At 42.3% G+C, this 16,604-nt stretch overlaps 1 protein-coding gene across 3 annotated transcripts in view; it reads right to left on the bottom strand.

Moving 5' to 3' along the window:
• Positions 1-16,604, bottom strand: part of Clnk (cytokine-dependent hematopoietic cell linker) — a 209,012-nt gene that overhangs the window by 28,555 nt on the left and 163,853 nt on the right. For all 3 annotated transcript variants that reach the window (XM_013508541.1, XM_013508543.1, XM_013508542.1), the window contains exons 9-12: positions 9,668-9,693; positions 9,446-9,465; positions 7,500-7,610; positions 1,229-1,256 (exon numbers count right to left, since the gene is read on the bottom strand). In XM_013508541.1, the coding sequence (XP_013363995.1) occupies positions 1,229-1,256; positions 7,500-7,610; positions 9,446-9,465; positions 9,668-9,693 (185 nt within the window). The remainder of the gene's footprint in view (positions 1-1,228; positions 1,257-7,499; positions 7,611-9,445; positions 9,466-9,667; positions 9,694-16,604) is intronic.

Genomic DNA, 16,604 nt, shown 5'->3' with positions numbered 1-16,604 from the left:
ATGCATTATGGACCAGTGGGGCAGCCAATCTCTACTTGAGGCACGTCAATCCAACCTACAGGAGAGAGGGGCAGAGTCCCTGGCCTAGGCACTGGGATGTGTGGGCTCCCCCAGCAGCAGAGCATTATGCTCAGCTTGCTCCTTCCTGGTGGCACTCAGGAACTCCAACAGCTCTCAGGAAATCATGAGCCTAGAACGTCCTGTACAGAACCAGGGCTGTTTCTCTCATCCAGAAGTGACGTGTTACCCTTCGTGGCATGATTAATCATTTAGTGTGTTAAAGAGATGTAATAAATATCTTATTTGAGTGACAAACTAAAAATGTGACTTTTGATATTAGCATTCTCATGAGACTAACAAAGAAGAAAGAAAGGAGGGAAGGTGGGAAGGAAGGAAAGAAGAAGGAAGGAAGGAAGCAAATCGGCCTCTATGGTCTAGACATAAGAACATAAGTCAAATAAGAAAACAAAAACTGAATGTGTTAGCAGCCCAAAGGGGTGAGGTCAGGCCATGTATGTTGTTGGACAGAAACCTTCCACTAATCACCCTCTTCTTAAGAAATTTGCCCTTTGTGAAGTTAAGGACATAACACTTCTAGAAAACTGCAGGACAGCTGTACCTCACCTGCCTTTCGTGCCGTTTGTTGACCCTCTATTGGTCATTTGTGTATTTATTGAGATTTTTTGATGTTATCACAACAACTTTGCAAAGAAATACATCTGTCTCTTTTATGGCTGAGGAAATAGAGACCTGATGGGTGGGGATGCTTGCCAAAATTCACAAAAGCTAGTGGGCAGCAGAGCAAGGTTCAAAACCCAGATCCATGTGACACCGGATCTCATCTGCCTTCTACTTTGCAGTCCTGCCTTCCTCGTGAAGGACAATGTCAAGGTACAGTGTGGTTTCCAGCGCTTCGTCTCTGTCATGCTGGAGGCTGGATGCCATCTGTGGAGACTGTCTTCCCTGTGGAGCGGGTGTGCTTCCCATTGTACCAACAAACACAAAATGAGCATGGCAGCGGAATAGGGTCTTGGCTTGCAACCTGGATCGTCATTTATTTTACTTTAGTTTTCTCACCTTTTAAGTAGGTATGATAATACGCTTGGAGCAGAGCTACTGTGGGAATTAGGTGTGATGAAGTACTTGAAGCAAGCAGAATTTTTCTCATTGTGGTCATTTAATGCACAGAAATTCCCTTTTTCTTTCCCAGGAAAAAATTGCTACTCACCTCACCTAAGTCCTTTAAGCTTATTTGTCTGTAAGACAAAAGAAAGACACATGGTGTTAAATAAAATGCAAGTCATAATGACCAAGATAAAATCATTGTGAGCCTTTATAAACCTTTGATTACATTGTCCTTGCCAAATTAACAGCCCATAGTTCAGTGTGATATTTATCACTGTTCTATAAAACTAAAGCAGTTATTTTTTCTCATAATTATCTAGGTAAAATAAGTTATAAGCCAATATCAAAGGTAGTGATAGGTAGGACATGAATATACTTGCTTCTCCTTTTAGGAGGATTTAGAGAACATCATTATGCCCCCTGACATTTGATTTTTCATATGTGGTTTCATTAGCACAATCAGACCTATCATTGACTTGCTTTGAGAAAATGTAAACAGTTTTAAATATGAAACTGTCACATGTCCCATGGGATCCCAGGGAGGCATGTGTAAGAGAAAGAATACTGCTAAAGCAAAAAGTCTTGGGGGTGGGGACTGAAGGGAAGGGAAAGATTCAAAAATCTATAATGTGGGCATTGGATAAGTCTCAATAAGGTCCAAATCTTTCATTCTATTGACAAGTCAGTTAGCTTCTCTAAACCTCAGTTTTTTCATCTGCAAAATGGCAACAAGCATATTCATCTTGGAGAATTCCTAGAGATACAATTGAAAATGGTGGCCATACAGTGGGCACCATTGTTAGAACATGACTAAGTTAGAGAAGAAAGCTATGAGATTAAGGCTCCATAGCTCAAGGCTAATCTCAGCTGACAGCTGTGGATCCAGAGCTTTCAGGGTCTGTGCCAGGCAAGATGACCTCGGAAGCATATAATGCTATCACTATGTCCTGGTTTCAGATCTCCAAGCAATTAGTGACAGTCTTTAAGGTCCATGGTTCCTAAAGTTTCAACTCAGCCTGTGGGAGAGAGCATGTGGGGAACCACTTAGACTGCTTCAAAGCTCAGGGCGGTCTAAGGACACCTGAGGACGTGACCCTGCTTGTCCTGTGCAGGTGCACAGAGGGATACAATTATGTAACCGTGACTTAGCACAGGTAAACATGCATACGCTGGTTACAGCACTATGTAAGAATGTAAATATGAGATAACAACCTGTATAACAATTATACAATAAAGATGCAGTTGGCTCTCACTCTTCTGCTCTGCTCTGCTCCATGAGCCTGCTGTTGTTGCTGATGTCTTATGCACAGGTGTTCTTTTACCTTGGGACCTCACCCATGCAAATCTCTCTTGGGCCCCCTGAGTGGATGGGCAGAAGACTTCTTCACTCTCTTCCCTTTTAGTTGAGCAAGTGAGAAGAGGAAGAGAAAAGGAATGGAGTAGGGCAATTTCCTATAATGTCAATTATTTTGAGGTTAAATCTCAGGGTTGTTAATGTTTAAGAGACCAGCATATTGGGGTCACTGATGGATTGGCTGCATGACTTCAATTTAAAATGTAGACTTTAAGGTTGCAATTTTAAATTACAATAATGAAGACAAGTTCTACTTGTAAGGAGTTTGAACTGTGGAAGAGAACTTGATTTTCTTGTATATATATATTTACTCTATTAAATGGACAACAATTGTTGAAGAAAGTTTTGCTTGCTAGGATTTAAATTTGCCTGGTCAGCATTAGGAGTGTGTAAAAATCAAATCCTTTCCATTTATAAGGGCTTTTCAAGTATTTAGGTTGATCTAGTTGAGTTTGTAAGGAAATCTCACTAAGATTCCTTAACCCAGCTCAGCTGAATTAGTTCAGACTTGTGGAAGGACAAGCACAGTGATGATCTTTCTGTTTCGATAAAAGCATGGAATTTATACACAGAAATGTACTTTCCAGATCGGCATTAGAGCCTTCAAGAGCCTACCTAGGCTTTAGAATTTGTCACGTGAGTAAATCAAATTTTAGGACAGAAACCTGGAGACTGTGTCAAGTCCCTTCCACATAGACCTGCGTAAGGCACTCTGGTGTCTGACTGTGGATCCTTCCCTGTGTTGTCTGTTGTGAGTATCCATGAACTCTGAGCTTTGTCCATGTTCAATTTGCTGGAGGTGACCAATGACACACGGTTATCAGTTCCATTCACCTTCTGTGCATAATAGGTGCTGGGTATAAGCTTAAGGTGACTACCATTTACTACAAATGTAGACCTTTGTACATCTTTTAGCTTTTGGTTACGTTTTAAGTGAATTGGATCTAAACCTATGCTTTGTCATCTATGGGCTTTGTCACCCTGGGTAAGTTAAACGCTCTCTTGAAGCTGAGTTTTCCCACCTATAAGATGGGCAAATCCAGAGAGAAATGAAGAGAACTGTTGAATACGCTAGTAAAAAATACATGCAAAAGCTGTTTGGGGTGAAATAACACTTCCCATAGGCAGAACACCTCAACCTGCAACTCCCTTCCAGGTTCTACTTTTTGTTCTGAGATAATCACAGATTCCCCTGCAGTTGCAAGAACTAATACAAAGATCTTCTCAACCCTCTACCCACTTTCTCCCCATCTCAGAGTCCTGCAAACTGTAATTATAATTAAGTTCACACCTTGAAATCTGTATTCCCACGTACAGATGTGAATTCGTACATCTCCGTAATCTACACTGTCTCTCTTTGAAGTGGCCATGTGTTTTCACGTTTATAGAGGCTTCTTTTTGCTTCCCAGTCATCGGAGTATGTATTTCTGCAACTGAGACTGCTTGAACAGGTGGGATGCCAGAACCGCTGGTTGCACGGGGAAGCTCAGAGTTAGGCAAAGGAGTTTTGGGTATCTTTAATACAAGGTGCTTTATTTAAATTATAGTTTGGCTGAACCCCAATCCTTGGGGCATTGCACTTATTGAAGTGTAAAGGAACTACCATGGCATGGTGAATTCTATTTCTGTGTTTTCCTCACTAAAGTGGGGATAGTAATACTACCTTTTTCATAGGGTATTGTGCAACTAAATGCATCAATACAGACAGCAGGCTTCATGCCAGGACTGATGCACATCAGAACTCAGAAAATGTTCACTACTTTTACTATTCAGGATAATTATATTTGGCCATTAAAATGGCTGTGAAGTTATTCCTTTACTAATTCCCTCTCAGATTAGGGGAAGGACAGAGTCTCTTCATGGTGACCAATACCTCCTAAAAACCAGTCTAATCTTTGCATATTTCTCCCTTTAGCGGTGAGGAATGGCCCCAGGTTAAAAGCTATGCTCTGAAACTTCCAATGTTGCAGTTATTTAAAAGTAAATTTACGTAAGTGACAAACACATGAGCTAGGCAAAGTAAATACTAAGTCCATGGATATTGTAGCAATCATAACAGTGCATAGATTGTTGAGACCACACAAGTAGCATTCTCCAAACTTTCAAGTTCTCTTCTAGGTCTGAGCTGTCAGTGAGTTATCTAAAATGACATTTTCCTTAACTGAACTGCTTTGATTCCACAATTATTTTGTGAAGCCAATACTTAGCTTTAATTAAGAAAGAGAATTGCTGGCCTGTGGAGACAAAAGGCTTGGGTGTGGCCACCGCCACCATCCAGGCTGATTGGGCAATTGTCAAGGGCTGCAGCTGTTGCAGCCATTGAAGCCCTTGATTGCCAGATGTAAATCACAGTGTCTGCCTCAGGCAGGGTGGGATTCAAATGCTGTGCCTTACAGAGTAGCTGCTAGCAGGGTGTGTGTGTGTGTTGGGGGGTGCTGGGGGCTGCTGGAGAAGCTCAGATGGCAGGTGTTCTATTTTCACAGCCTGCATGGCTATTTACACATGACCTGGGTCTTCACTAAAGCTGTCTGACCACCCAAGTGCTCTCTGCTAACAATGCATTTGAAAGCACAGCTCTGTTGCTAAAGCAAAACTCTCCCATCCTTCTACTCTTGGTGTGTCCCAGTGTCTCCTGGAGCACTCTGCAGGCTTTTACTCCTGACAGTCACATGTCAGCCTCGTGACTATGACTAAGTTACCTAACCTCTCTGAGTTACCTAACCTCACCTGAGTGAGCTTAGAGACCCAAAGGAAGGGAAATGATATTTATTGAGTGCCTACAGGCCTTCCACTGGGCTGGACCCTTTGCCATGCTAAGACTTAGATAAACCACACTTCACAGAGCCCTGGAAGGAGTTTGTAAGATGAAATGCAATGACTCTTTAGAGGGGTTTGCAGTGAACAGGTGCAGCCCAATTCCTAAACATGATTTAAAAATTGTAAACTAGAACTGCAAGTACACCAAGGTACAAAGCCCCAATTTCTAAAGAGATCAACCTCACATTGGGGAGCTGTAAAAATGTGGAGCACCATTCCAATAGATGCACAGGATTCGGAGTTGTTAAGGAGCTTTCTGAAATTATACAGCTGGAAGTGGCTCAAGTGGGATTCAGCCCTGTTCTGCTGGGCCCCAGGAGCCTGTCCTTTTCAGGCATGAAGAAGTAGAAAGTAGATACACATATTTTCACACTAAATAACCTCATCGTCTATGGTATCTTCTTAGTCCTATTTTCTTTCTCCTTACTTCTTTGCAGGTTGACCAGGTCTTAACATATTAAACTAAACTATTTGATCAAGAGTTTTCTGGAGAGAACACTTGGTATTTCTGATCCTGATGGCACCACTTCCTAATGTCCCTTCCCCTCAGTCCCTCCCTCTTTGAAAGGGGAAATCAGAACAGAGCAACTTTGATGGCTCCTTCTATGGTCAGGTGCCTTTGGAAGCTGCAGAAGGACATACATGCTCATTAGACACCTACAAGTGCATACATCAGGCACTGTACAAGGAAATACAGATACCATGTGAGCTCTTTTGGGGTGCAAGGGTCAGATTAGAATCTGGGTATATTACTTGGGGGTGAGAAAAGCTCAAATAGAAAAAAGCACAAGGTCCTAAGCATGCAAGAAATATTAGTTATAAATCTTTGCTGCTAAGCACATTAGGAGAATCATCTCATTAAATTTTCACAGTAGCCAATGAGGTAGGTAGGTGGTAGGTATTGATATAATCCTTCCTTTACCAGTGTGAAAAACCCTGGCCCCGGGAAACGCTGGTCCAGGACTTTGCAGGACTGACTGAGGCAGTTCCTTCCCTTCTACATGGAAAGCTTGCACGTATGTTACCCTGGTTCTGTTACCCTGGGGGGTACCCATGCTACTCGGCAGATGCCAGTAGCAGCCCTTCTCCAAGGTATCACAACCCAAATTCTCTCCAGACGTTGCTACCTGTCCTTTGGGGAAGAAGGGTAAATCACCCCTGTCCCCAGTGAAATACAGCCTAAATTTCAATCAGGACAGTTTGAGGCCAGCCTTGAGGACTTGCTCCTGTTCCTGGGGGCTGTGCTCTGTGAGAGGGACAGATGGAGAGTGTGTTCCATGGGAGAGAGGACAAGGGCAGTGCCTTTTGGAAGACCTGCTATTGGGACTGTGAAGGATGAACAGATGAGACATTTTCCAGACAATTAGGAGGGAGAATGACAGGCGTTTAAAACTGTTTAATGATCCCCTCTCATCAGAACCAGTAATGAACAGGTCTCCCATACAGCTCAAAATGGGCTTCACCCCTGAATTTCTGCAGTCCTGAGAAACATCTCCCAGTTCAATCACAGCCGTACCTCGACCTGCCAGTCCAGCCTGCAGCCAGAAAGCATTGTTCTTTCCGTGCAGGAATGAGAAGAAAATGCCCCGCTCTGCTCTGACTTCCAAAAAGAGGCAATTTTGGTAATTTAAACTATCTTGGGGGGAAACCTACTAACTTGAGTTAGTCACATTTTGTGATTAGCATCAGCTGTCAACCACCCCGTACATTGGGAATGGGAATCCAATTCCCATGGAAACCCTTAGTGCCAGAGGGCTGGTTTTGCAATATGTATTTGTCAAAAAGGCAATAATGTTTTTGATAGAAGGGTTTTCAGGCCTGGCTGTATTTCTGTAGCCAGAGCAAAAGCAAGCTGCCCCCGGATTGGTCCTGGAATAGTCTGAACCCTATTCTGGCTTTTACATACAATGTCCTGATTTCCTGCTGGCATGGAATAATTTCTTCAATAACTAACTCAGGCCTCAGAGGAGCAATTCTTTCAATAGCTCACTTTCTTGCAAAGCTGTATTTTCTGGGAAGTATCCAACCACAGGTTTCTAAGGCTGTTTTCCCTCCAGGAGTGGTCAGCCTTCCTTGCCCCAGGGGGAGCTCCCTCCACCCTCTCTGGGGAAGCCTCCGCTTTAGGAGGTGATGCTGCCACCCTCCTGCAGCCCACCCCAGTCCCTTCCTGGGCACTGCACACTAGCAAGGCCACGTGTCTCACCTGGGCCCCCGCTGGGCTTCTGGGAAGCTGTGCTGCTGTAGGGAAGGTGTGTGGCTCTCCGGTGGTGCAGGGGGCAAGGGCTGGTACTTCTTCGGGAGGGTTGGGGGAGGCCTGTGTGAAGAGTCCCACAGGGTTTGAGCAGGTTGGTGACACAGCTGGCTCCTCACCCGCTGAATGCATCCCGCCCGGCCCTCCCTGCTCCAAGTCTGTGTTGGAAGCACAGTTTTGCGAAGCTCAGAGGTTTACTGAGCAGCCTGAGCTGTTTCAGGCAGCCCCAGGTGCCAGTGTATTTGATCATCTAGCAGATCTAAATTGGACTCCCTGCCGTCTCACTCTTTGGTTTGGTGCTGTTTTCTGGAGGGTGATACACTCTTCCACAGGGTGTCACATACTTTTCTGTGTGGCCCCTTTGTGAGTTTGAAGAGGCCTGGGGAAAAGAGAACAATAGCCTTCTATGTACATCAGGCTGAAGGAGCTGAATTTTTAAAGCTCCCCTAGGAAATATGGAAATGTTCGCTAGTGAATGAAGACCAATTTTCTGATTTGTGCGCCAGTTTAGTTCTCCCATTCATTCAGAAAACGTGTGGAGGAAAAGGACACTGTGCTTGGCTCAAGATGCTTCCAAGGGAGGGAAGGGAGAGATCTGAAGAAATGAGTGATAGAGGTGTAAAAAAGGCCTGGCAGAGGCACATGCAGGCAGCAGGACAGCAGCGAAGTGACCACACATGAGAGCCTCAGCAGCCCCTGCTGCTCTGATCTTCTTATCTATGGGTAGTATAATATTATTTGGCCTTGCGCATGTACTATTTATAAATGTATGTGCTTATATGAGCATATATTTACATACTGTAAGTCTCTTATGTAGCCATTGACTCTCTGATTATTCACTTGTTGATACACAGAGAGATAGATAGGGCCAGCCCAGTCTCTCTTGAATGTGAATGTAAGTAGATACCCATCAAAGAGCTGGCAGATTTCTGTGCTAAAAGAAGGGAGAGAAACAGGAAAGAATTGCCGGTGGGAATGTAAACTAGTACAACCACTATGTAAATCCACAAAAAACTAAAACTAGAAATTTCATTTAACAAAAGAGTTCAAATGATCATATTGCAGGGATCCATGCACACCCAAGTTTATAGCAGCACCATTTACAATAGCTAGATCTTGGAATAGCATATGTGTCCATCAACAGATGAACTGTTAAAGAAAATGTGGTATTTACACACAATGGAGTACTGTTCTGCCATAAAGAAGGATAAACTGGAGAAATTCATAGGTAAATGGATGCAACTTGAGAACATAATGTTAAATGAAGTAAATCAGACATACAAGCTTGAATATCATATGGTTTCTCTTATATGAGAAATTCAAAAAACATATATCTTTCTATACACACAGACACAAGTAAGAGCAAAATAGAAGATAGATAAATAGGAAATAGGGAGAAGTTCAACTAATTCTCTAAATTACCTATTTGTTCCAAAATATTTTAATATATATGCTGAGTAACTACTTTGAAGACAGTGATACACAGTGTATTAACTATTGCATTCTTTTATTATTTTGTGAAATTTTGTTTTCTTTTTTCCTAAAAATGCAAATGAGGTGCCTCATTTCTTTGAGCACCCGCACTCCTCTTTTGAGTGTGTTCTATATCTATCTGTAGTAAATCTTTCTCATGTTTCTCTTAAGAGAAGAAAAGAAAGAAAGAAAGAAAGAAAGAAAGAAAGAAAGAAAGAAAGAAAGAAAGACTGGTGAGTGAGGGTATATTGAAGAGTTAAATGTGAGTGAATCAATGAATGATTAAATGAGTGAAAGAAGGCTTGTCATTGGTCAACTTATATTAGTTTTTTCAATGCCAAATGTTTCTATTTCTTCTTTTCAAGTGCTGGCACACATCACTTATGTAAATAGCAAAAAAACCTATATAATTTTAAATGTCTTACCTAGGTGGTGGTATAGGGGTCTGTAAAAAAAAATCAGAAATTAAATTTATTGCTTTTTGAGTAGTACAAATGGCTAAAATCTTTGGCTTACAAACAGAAATTATTAATTATGATCAAGCTCCTATGGCACATTTTTCAAGTCATACCTAAGCTTTCACCTCATCCACAATTCTATGATTTTAAAGAAAAGAATACCGAACATGTTCTAATTATTTCTCTTACCTTGTTTCCCTGTATGGGTTTGTCTCCTAAAACAAGAAGGAATATCATAAATTTATGGAAAACATTGTCAAGTACTACTCTTACATTTACTTACATGAAAATGATTCCTCTTTATGATTCTGATTAATATTTTTAAAGATCTATTAGGTGCCCAGTATGATACTAAAACATTTTAGCTTTTGTGGTTTTATTAAACTTCACACTTGTTCTGATGAAGAAACTAAGAGATGGGGAAGTTAAACATTTCACCTATAGCCACCTAGCTAGTAAAGCAGGGAATTAAGATTTCATCATATTTAATGTGATAACCAAGGCTCCCTCCTAATCACTGGCTCCTATTTTAAAATTAACATTCATATATGCTTAATTGTAATATTTAATACTAAAGAGGAAAAGACATTTATCAAGAAATGATGAGTGAAATTACATTGATTAGGTAATACTTATATATTCATTATACATATATTTCATTTTATGCATATGTATATGATTAATTCAAGTTCCTCAGGGTACAACATCAACAGTAAAAGTCCAATAGCTTTTCTGTACATCACTAATTCTGTACATCTAGCTAAGAAAGAAATCAGTAAAACAGTGCCATTCACTATAGCATCGAAGAAAAATAAACTAGGAACCAACCTAAGGACGTAAAAGACCCTCTACAACAAAAGTTACAGAACAGTGAAAAAAAAATTGAAGAAGGCACTAAAAGATTGAAAGATAGCCCAGGCTTATAGATAGATAGTATTAGTATCGTTAAAATGGCCACAGTACCAGAAGCAATCTGCAGAACCAATGTAATCCCCACCAAAGTCTGAAATGACATTCTTTACAGATTTATAAAACAATAATCCTAAAATTCATATGGGAACACAAAAGACTCAGAATAACTAAAGCATTCCTAAGCCAAAAAAGCAAGGTTGGATGCATCACAATACCAGATTTCAAATTATACTATGAAGCCATAGTATCGGAAACAGCATGACACTGGCCCAGATAGACACATACACCAGTAGAACAGAATAGAGGACAAAGAAACTGACTCACGTGACTATAACCATTTGATTCTGGAAAAAGGAGCAAAGAAATACACATTGGAAGTGATTACCTTTTTAACAAATGGTGCTGGGAAACCTGACTATGTGTTTATAGAAGGTTAAAAGTAGATCTTTATCTCTTACCCTCTCCAAAAATCAACCCAAAAGAGATTTTATCCTTTATCTTTAGGTCCCAAGTGCAAAACCTGAAATTTTGAAACTTCTAGAAGAAAACATGGGGAAAACACTTAAAGCCACAGCCACAAGTAAAAACTTCTTGAATAGAACTTGGACAGGACAAGAATAGAACAGAAACTGCTTGGCTAGAACAAGAAGTAGGAGCAAGAATCAACAAAAGAGGCTGCCTAAAATTTAAAAGCTTCCACACAGCAAGGGAAACAACTAACAGAGCAAGGAGCCAGTACACAGAAGAGGAGATCTTTCCAACTACTGTCCTGACAGAGGATTAATATCTAGAATATATAAAGAATTCAGAAAACACCAAAAAAAAAAAAAAATCAAATCGCTCAGTCAATCAATGGGCAAGTGAATTGAATGAATACTTCTCGAAATAAGAAGTACAATTAGCCAATAAATATATGATAAAAAGTGTTCATATAACAAATATATGATAAAAAATTTTTAGCCGCTAGAGAAATGAAAATCAACACTATACTGAGTTTCTGTCTCACCCCAGTCAGAACTGCTATCATCAAAAATATAGAAAATAATAAACGCTGGGGATGATGTGTGTGGGGAGAGAAATCTTCTACATTTCTGGTCAGAATGTAAATTAGTAGAGGCACCATGGAAATCAGTATAAAGGTTCTTCAAAGAACTAAAAATGGAGCTACCATATGGCATAGCATCCCACTCCTTGGTATTTGTCTGAAATAATTAAAGTCGACATACTGCAGGTGAATCTGCACAGCCGTATTTACTGCGGCACAATTCATAATAGCCAAGATAAGGAACCAGTCTAGGTGTCCATCAACAGATAAAGAGATAAAGAAAACGTGGCATTTACACTATGGAGTATTATTCAGCTGTAAAGAAGAACAAAATTATGTCGTTTGTCAGAAAATTGATGGACCTGGACATCATTAGGTTAAGTTAAAGGAGCCAGACTCAGAAAGACAGGCAGTGCGTGTTTTTCTTAGTACGTGGAATTTCAAAAGAACGACATGAAAGTAGAAGGGAGAATATTGTTCGAGGAGGGGATAGGGGGAAGGGGGAAGGAGGTGTAAGGGAGAGTAAAAGCGAGGATGGATACGATCAAAATATACGCACGAATGAAAATACCACATCGAACCGCAGCGTTTTATGAAATTAACAGGCACTAATAAAATACGTTTTAAAAAACAATTCGAGTTCCCGCCTAGCACTTTCATGGAGTATTTCTAAGCACAGGAAAATAGCATCACAGTATTTCCAAGAGAAAAGGGTTTTCAAGGATCCCCAAACCCAAGTCCCTCATTTTGGGGATGAGAAAGTAAGAATGAAGCGGGTAGGACAATATCACCTAACCCAAAAGAGACCCGAGTGGGGTCTGGTAGAGATTTTTTTCTGACTTGGAGGTAGTTTTATTTCCAAGATTCAGTTCCAAAGTTCTTGAGCTGCACTAAGGACAGAGACAAATGCGACACTCTCCTCCCCGCAGGGGCTCAAAGTGTGCTGCTCTAGACGAGGTTCTAGAATCGAGGACGCCGGGAAGGAGACGACAGTGCCCCTGCCGGTGAAGTGTCCGCTTCTAAGCGGTGGACATGCACAGAGCACATCCTGGAAAATGCCAGCATTTCCGGAAGAGGAAGGATGGCGTTAAAGGGACAGATGGGAGGAGTCTCTTGTGGAAGCTCAGGGGAGGGCGGAAGGGACACTTGCCTGAGCAGTGGGGAAGTCCCTGGGAAACGTCAGCCCAGGCCCGCAGGCTGGCCAGGCGCCGCCCTGAGCTGGGTTTGCTTACTTGTGAAACAGTGAAGTCAGACTGCATCAGTGCCTTCAAAACGTTATGTTTTGGGATGTGGGATCACACAGGTGAAGTAATGTCACGTAGTGATTTTGTTACACATTTGCAATAGTGGAAAGCGAATGAGTGTGGGGCTGAATTTCTTGCAATGGAGCCTGGATTGTGCTACGAACTAAAGGCAGAATCCTAGCAATTGCTCAGCCAGTGTTCCTGCAACAGAGGGCTGAGGACTGGAAGAATCTTCAGCTGGAAAAGTGGGGGATGATTACTTCCTCTTCACGTCCTTCAAAGCTTTGTTGATACGTACCTTAAATTGTTGTTATTATTATTATTTACTGAAAAATGTGAGGGCAAATGGAGATTTACCCTCTGATAACTACTCGGCTATCCTCAAGGGCTACTGAAGGTTTCCTGCCTGTCAAACAAAAGGGCCAAAACAATGGTCTTTCCCACGTTGAATTTGAGGGAGCGATTTTCCCAGGGAGGCGGCTGGCGTGTGCGCCATCTGGTGGCCTGCGGTGTGATTGGCACCGTCTGCGCAGAGACTCGCTTTTAAGTCTTCAAGACGGATTTCACAACAGCTGCTTTGGGGGAGGAAAAGTCGTGAGGTGAGCACGGCGTGGCCGGAGAAGGTGGTGGACCTTGGTTTGATTATCACTCCCACGTAACTTATTAGGGAGAAACCATGAGGAAGCTGACTTCACAGTGTTACGTGCTGTTATCGACAGCTGAGTGAGGTGGAAATACTCTAGGGAGTCAGACAGGGCTAGGGCTGGGCCCTCGAAGAAGTGAGTGCAGAGACGAAAACCCACTGCAGCTGTGGCTGGAGGTGCATGCGTTGAAGGCCAGGCCTCAAGACAAAGATGGAGTGACTACACCACGTGGACTGATTCCTAAATAACTCCCGTCCCTCTCAGGCAGGAGCTGTCTTTCCTTCAGTAAAACGTCCTTCTCTTAACCTCCGTTCTTCTTCAGAATTCATTTTTCGATTTGGCGGGGAACGCACACTCGGTGCACCGGACGTCTTGCAGGCTGGAAGTTATAATATTTACCCTATTTCATGTGGAGGTCCTGCATCATTGCTGTGTTGATGCGGTTAAAGCCAGTCTCCTTGGCGGAGAAAGTTTTAAGAGACCTGTGTGTGGTGTGCTGAATAGGTTTCTACCAGATTGCAAGAGCTAGCTGTTAACTTTCCAAGAATTCTGTTACCTAGTTGTTAAATATAGACATTACTAGAAAATGAATTATGTAAATGTGTGCTTGTTGTATCAAAAGGCAATACATGCTCAGACATATTGCTTCCTGCTTTACGGCAGGCTGTGCCGTAAAGGCTGTGTGGGCCCATGTTCCCATGGCGGAAATACCGTGCGAGGGAAGCTCTCCCAGCCCCATGTCAAGAGTACACAGGCAACCCAAAACCTGTTATGCTGGAAATATGGGCTCATAATTCCACCACAGGAGTCGATAAACTCTACAAGACAGAGTTGGGCTTACTGTTTTATTAGTTGTTGATTAAGAAAGTAATAAAAAGGCTAATAAAGCAGATTAAGTTTAAAAATGTGTGGGGTGCTGGTAGACATTACCTCGTGAAAAGCAGAAAATTGGGGAAATAGACTTCCAGTTGTGTACTTGGAAACTGTAATTCAGCTCACCTAAGAGGGCGTCTGTGCCGTTATTTCTGTTGGAGCCACAGTCTGGCTGCAGATACAAGAGTTTGATGAAACGCTGAACATAAAGCATTTTGTAAGGATCCACAGACTTCGTGGGGCTGTGAGAAAGAGTAGTGCATCTTCCACTGTCGTTTTAAAATTGTGTGCTGTGTATTCTTTCATCAGTAAAATGTGTAACAACGATCATACCGATGCATTCGAGTCCTTTTCATCTAAGAGATCCAGTTGTTTCACTAGACCACTGCTTGTGATCTAGTTTTATCGCAAGTACAAGTGAGCTGAGAAAGTCTGATTCCAACTGCTTGGTTTCTCTGAGCTTTAGGCACCCTCATGGGTCATTTAAAAGGGTTGGAAAAGAAGATACGAAGGAGGCAAAGATTTGTCCTATCATAAAAGGGACAGTGACACATAGACTGGTCATAAAGAGGATCTTTGACACCATTCAAGTTAGGTTCTAAGCCCACATCTGTCACATACTGAGTTGCCTTGGACAAGCTGTTTAAATATTCTGGGTTTTAGTTTCCACATCTGTAAATTGCAGATGGTGAAATCTAGCTCCTTGGATTACTAAGATTAAATAAAATAATATTTATTTTTCATTTTGATTCCATGTAATGTGTGCTAAATGTAATACCCTTTGCCTATGAAATACAATCAATCAAATCAACACTTTGAGAAAGAGACCATCACCATAATGTTCTGTAATTAGAGAAATAGGCTTCGGACAAAATTAGATAAAACTTGGCCTCGATCACAAGATTTATTGTCCAAGAGTTTTATGACATACAAAAGTGAACCATTAAGATTTCATGTCCTGATGATTAATTATGGAAGAGTCCAAAGAACCAGCTTTCAATCCAAGTGGCTAATAATGTATTTTTGGCAAGGCCTGTTTGAGAAATGTCTCCAAGTCTACTGAAATGCTCAGAAATTAATTGCAGCAATAAATTACTGAAACCATTATCTGGGTTACAGTGGGGAGGGATAAAGTTAAGCAAAGCCAAGAATGTAGGAGGAACTGCTCTTCTTGAATGGTGCCTCCCCTAAGGGCAGAAAGCAGGCAGGTGTTCCCATAGCTTTGGGGCTGGGGTTGGTTGTGGGGGGATGTGGGAGGGAAATGTTTTTCCCAAATGAGCCCGGGAGGTGGCTATCTGCTGCCCTGGGTGTGGCAGGGAATAGAGGAGGTGATAAGGGACATGTGGATGCAGGCTGAAGGGAGGATGATCAGAGTGGGCTGGGCGGATTCGTGTGTATGAATCCTAGCCACGTATTCACAAAGTGCTGGACACCACCGAGTTAGTTCTCCTGGGTTTCCACAGATGGGATATTGAGGCTCAGTGCAGGAAAATGATTTGCCTACCTGTAGAAACAGAGACAGAAATAGTGCCAGAAACAACCCAGGCCTTTTGACTTGCCCCTCCCTAGGCCCCCACCTAATGAGATGGGACCGAGGTCCCAAATTTTCTCTGTCACTGCTCTCTCTCGGGCAGAGAAGCAATGTTCATCTGCTACACCAAGAAAACTAGCTAAGTTATAGAATTAATGTAAGAAATATTTAGCATGCACTCACCGTGTGTCCAACACAGTGTTGTATGTTTTCTGTAGGGAAAACTCATTTATAAACTGTTCTCGTGGTGATTGAGCTTCTAGTTTATTTTCATAAATTCATCTATAGTAGATTGATTTTCTAGGCTAAAAAGCAAAGTAGGCGGAGCATGTGATGGTTTCATCCTGCAAAGCGAGTCAGGAGACGCTTGCAGTTGGGGAGAGAGGCGGAAAGTGGAGGAGGAAGACAGAGCCGGAAGTGGTTAGTCCTCCTGCAGGTGCTCTTGAGGAGGTGCAGCACGGCCCCTAACTGTGCTAACATCCCTAACACCTTGGGCTGTGGTGCTCCAGAGACCCAGTTTAGAGAGGTTATGTTGCTTGCCGTAGGTGTCCTATTTGGGAAGCAGTAAAGCTGGGATTTGAACCCTAGGCTACTTGTCCCTCAGTCCAGCATCCATGCAGCCACATTTCGGTTGCTTCTGAGACTCAGAAGTGTTGCTGGATGTCCCCTGAGGTCCTCGCTCACACCTCAGTTCCATGTCCCTTGCTCTGTGAAGCCCTTCCGGGAGACGCACTCCTTCCCTTTGGTGGAGTGAAGTAGGCACTTTTGAGTCTCCATGATGCTAGCATAGGACTCATCCACGGTGGGCTTCTGTGGGTGTAAGGCCCCATGGGACCTGGCACAAAGCAATTCCATGTAGGCGGAGAGCCCTTCTCCC

Source organism: Chinchilla lanigera, unplaced genomic scaffold (assembly GCF_000276665.1).
Source record: "Chinchilla lanigera isolate Chin_1 unplaced genomic scaffold, ChiLan1.0 scaffold00148, whole genome shotgun sequence".
Lineage (NCBI taxonomy): Eukaryota > Metazoa > Chordata > Mammalia > Rodentia > Chinchillidae > Chinchilla > Chinchilla lanigera.
Note: the sequence above shows the minus strand (reverse complement) of the source record. Positions and strands in the feature narration are given on the sequence as shown.